Source organism: Morone saxatilis, unplaced genomic scaffold (genome assembly GCF_004916995.1).
Source record: "Morone saxatilis isolate NCDOM2014 unplaced genomic scaffold, NCSU_SB_2.0 Contig19, whole genome shotgun sequence".
NCBI lineage: Eukaryota > Metazoa > Chordata > Actinopteri > Moronidae > Morone > Morone saxatilis.
In genome coordinates, this window is record NW_023339751.1 from 24,229,305 (window position 1) to 24,232,634 (window position 3,330).

General features: G+C 42.3%; 1 protein-coding gene across 1 annotated transcript in view; it reads right to left on the minus strand.

Annotated features, from left to right (window-relative positions):
- The window catches only part of hectd2 (HECT domain containing 2), a gene marked incomplete at its 5' end in the record, with an annotated part of 39,594 nt that extends 37,550 nt beyond the window's left edge, over positions 1-2,044 (minus strand). Inside the window, 5 exons of the mRNA XM_035663056.1 lie at positions 420-465; positions 798-862; positions 1,359-1,448; positions 1,661-1,763; positions 1,899-2,044. Coding sequence (XP_035518949.1) covers positions 420-465; positions 798-862; positions 1,359-1,448; positions 1,661-1,763; positions 1,899-2,044 — 450 coding nt within the window. The remainder of the gene's footprint in view (positions 1-419; positions 466-797; positions 863-1,358; positions 1,449-1,660; positions 1,764-1,898) is intronic.
- Positions 2,045-3,330: the final 1,286 nt, after the last annotated feature.

Sequence of the window (3,330 nt, forward strand, 5' to 3'; positions counted from 1 at the left end):
TAAAGTTATTATTATAAATATTTTCACATCTAACTCAATGCATTCATTATTCAAAGACTAAAAAACACGGTTTTGGTGAATTTTATTTTGTTTCTGTCTGCAAAGTAAAATACCTGTTTTGTCAAAAAAGTCTGGTGGCCCTTAGCGTCAAATTGTTTTTTGTCTGGAGTTGCGGTGCTTTAGTGTGATATCTAGTAACAGTGAATTTCATATATATAATCTTTAAACATATAGAGAATAAATGCTACAAGCCCGGTAAATATTCCATGGTGTCTTGCCATGGTCTCAGCAGAGGAGGCTTCACTCTGCTCTGTATCATAGCATTCTTCGCCTACCAGGCCTATTTTGTGCTTGCGCTTTTTTTTTTTGACAGGAAACTTCGGACTGTCCCTACTGTGTCTCCAAATTTTTGATCTCACCTGAACAAGAATGAAATATGCCCGCAGGTCATCTTTTGTCCGAGGTCTGAAAACAGAACACACACAAACGAAAACCTGTCACGCAAACGACAAAACCAAGCTAGGCTAGCTCCGTCTTTGTGCTTTACTCTATCTACAGAGCAAGTGAAATTGCAAAAATGCTATTCCTTTAAGCTAAGTAGTGCAGTTCTCAGACTGTTCTATTGTATCTACGTGCTTGGCAATCATATCCATTTTGTTACAATTCAAATGACAAAATAATATGATTTGAGATAGCATTGATTGGAAATTAGGTTGAAGCAAAAGCAGAATATTGAATTTTGCAAATGGATCACAAAAATGCGGTTTAAAAGGTGGATTCTTCAGACGTGTTCTCACCCTTTCCACTCCCTCAGCAGGCTGTTGATGATCCCTTTCAACACTGACTTCTGGATGTCCTGAGGCTTAACACACACGCACCAAAACATAATCAGCATTTAAAATAGAAGGAATCAGAAGGTTGAGTCAACATTCCTGAATGTCAGAGACCCACAGAGAAATGGAAACACTGGCCACCATATTTATCTAACCTTCACTGAAAAACACAAGTGTGTATAAAGATGGTCTGAAGTGTTTCATTCGCTTACTGAACTAATGAATCCAGGGAAAATGTTTTGTCACAGTGGGTTTTTAGATGTCATGAGCATTGACTGACAGCTCATCAAGTTAGCAAGATTATAGAATGTATTCAAACTTATATTAAAAGTCATGAACTCTTTTACAGACTTGATGTCATGATAAAATACCCATTGCAATGTCCAGTGGGTTGTAGTGTAATATCAGGCATGAAGACATTTCAATAGATCTAGCAGCAGTTTGTTAGTGAGATATAAGCACATTTTCCTTATTCAAATGCTTGTCTTTGTGTTTCTAGGTGTGGTTTTGCAGTCATGTGCTTACTGTGCTGAGCAGTGCATCATAAACAGCATTGACAAACTTGGCGTTGACTCCCGAGTCGTCTATGGTGTTAAACGATCCATTCGCCTCTCGCTGGGAAAGGAAGAAGGGAAGAAAATGAGAAAGAAAGAGAGTGAGAGAGCATGAGAAAAAAGGAGGAAAACACCAGAAAAAAAAGCGTTCCCATCGTAAAACGGTTATGGCGTCTGGGGAAATTTTAACAGCATCTAAAACAGTTTTCTCACAACAGGCATTCAGCTGAGAGCTAGACTCTGTGTTTGTATGTGTGTGTATATGCGCTATACCTTGAAGGCAGCGTTGATTTCTATGAAGGAGTCGAAGGTGGTCAGGTAAAACTCCCGGACCTCCCTCCAGTCACCTGATTGGACGGCACGCTCCATGTCCTCCCTGGTAACACACACAATGCTTAAACAGACAAACCAGACCTGGCTCCAAAATAACTATTAGTTTTAATGTGTTTTGAGCGTCATAGTGGGTTTGTTTTAATGTTTTGGGTCCCCGGGTCAAGGACTGGAAACTCACTGAAACTCCTTGGTGGTCTTGGTACGCAGGGGGATGATAGGGTCAGAGGGGAACGGAGCTTTGACCTCGGGGGGCAGAGTGTCAATGGAGAGCCGCTGCTTTTGGCGAACATCACTGCAGATCGGAGGCAGCTCTCTCCCTGGGTGAGAGAAACACAGTAAGACAACAAACCATTAAAAAAAACATCAGAGACCTGGACAATGACTTTAGGGGGCATGGCCTTGAGTGAGAGACAGACTGACCACAGCAGTGTAGCAAAAACAGCGTCCTGGAAGTCAGAGCTAACCAGCGATGAGCAGCTGCTGTCAGACTCTCCGTGTCCGCACTGGAAACACAGAGTCTGCTGGAACTTTTATAGTCACTAGAAGCACACTCATGGATGATCATAAAGGTTTCTGTGTGATACCTGTGTTACCTTTGTGGTTTCTGTTTAGCTGGCTGCTAGTGGTGTGGGCACGTCCAGTGGTCGGACTGGCCAGTTCGGGAGCAACCGGGACAGTGTTTTCCGGTGGTTCCTGGCGCGCCGTAGAGCGTGGCTGCCGCTTGTCCTGATGGTCGTGGTGAACTATATTAGGCTTGGTTTTGTTCGGGCTTGGAGTTTTGTCATAATAAACAATCCGTCGTGGTTTTTGGTCAGGCTCACAGTTTTGGGCTGTATTAGCAGCAACTGTTGGGGCACAGACAACACCCCTCCTCTCTTTTCTGATGCTGCTCTGTCTATCAGCACTGCAGGAGACACACACATTCAGCCAAGTTGTGCCCTGCCGCCTCCTCCCTCTCTCCCCGCATCCACTTCCGCCACCTCTTCCGCACCCTGTAGTTCTACATGCTTGAAAAATGGAGCGTGATCGGACAGCCAAGAGGAAAACGGGTGGAGCAGAGTGGAGAGGCTTTTTAAGAAAGCTAAGCCTGTGCCAGATGCACGAATGCTGTAACATAACTTGAACATCTTGTTTGTCACGTAAGCTGGAAGCAGTAGATACCTATGCGTGGTTTTGACACACTAGTGATGCACAACCTATTGCCTAGTATCCAGCACGTTACATAGCTTTGAGGTAGGGTTGTTGCGCGAGCTTTTGTGGAACTGATGGGCTATTATAACTTGATCTTATATTATTTACAGAGGAGTGCTATTTAAGTAGTGTTTGTATATTAAAGGATATTGCAAATTTTTAGAATATTGTTATTTCTAAACATTAGACATAACATATTATATTTGTAATTATATGAATATTTGAAGTTCTTTGTTACTGTTATATAATTTTAAATTTAATTCTTTTATTGGTATGCTTTTTACCTGTGTTTTTGAAATTTTCCTTGTTTTAAAGTTGTTAGCAAGTAGGAATAAATCTTTTAGCGACTCCTGCAGTGCTGCCACCCTGAGGGTACCTCTCACTTGTGGTATGATCGCTATGGTGTGTTGCACCAGTGG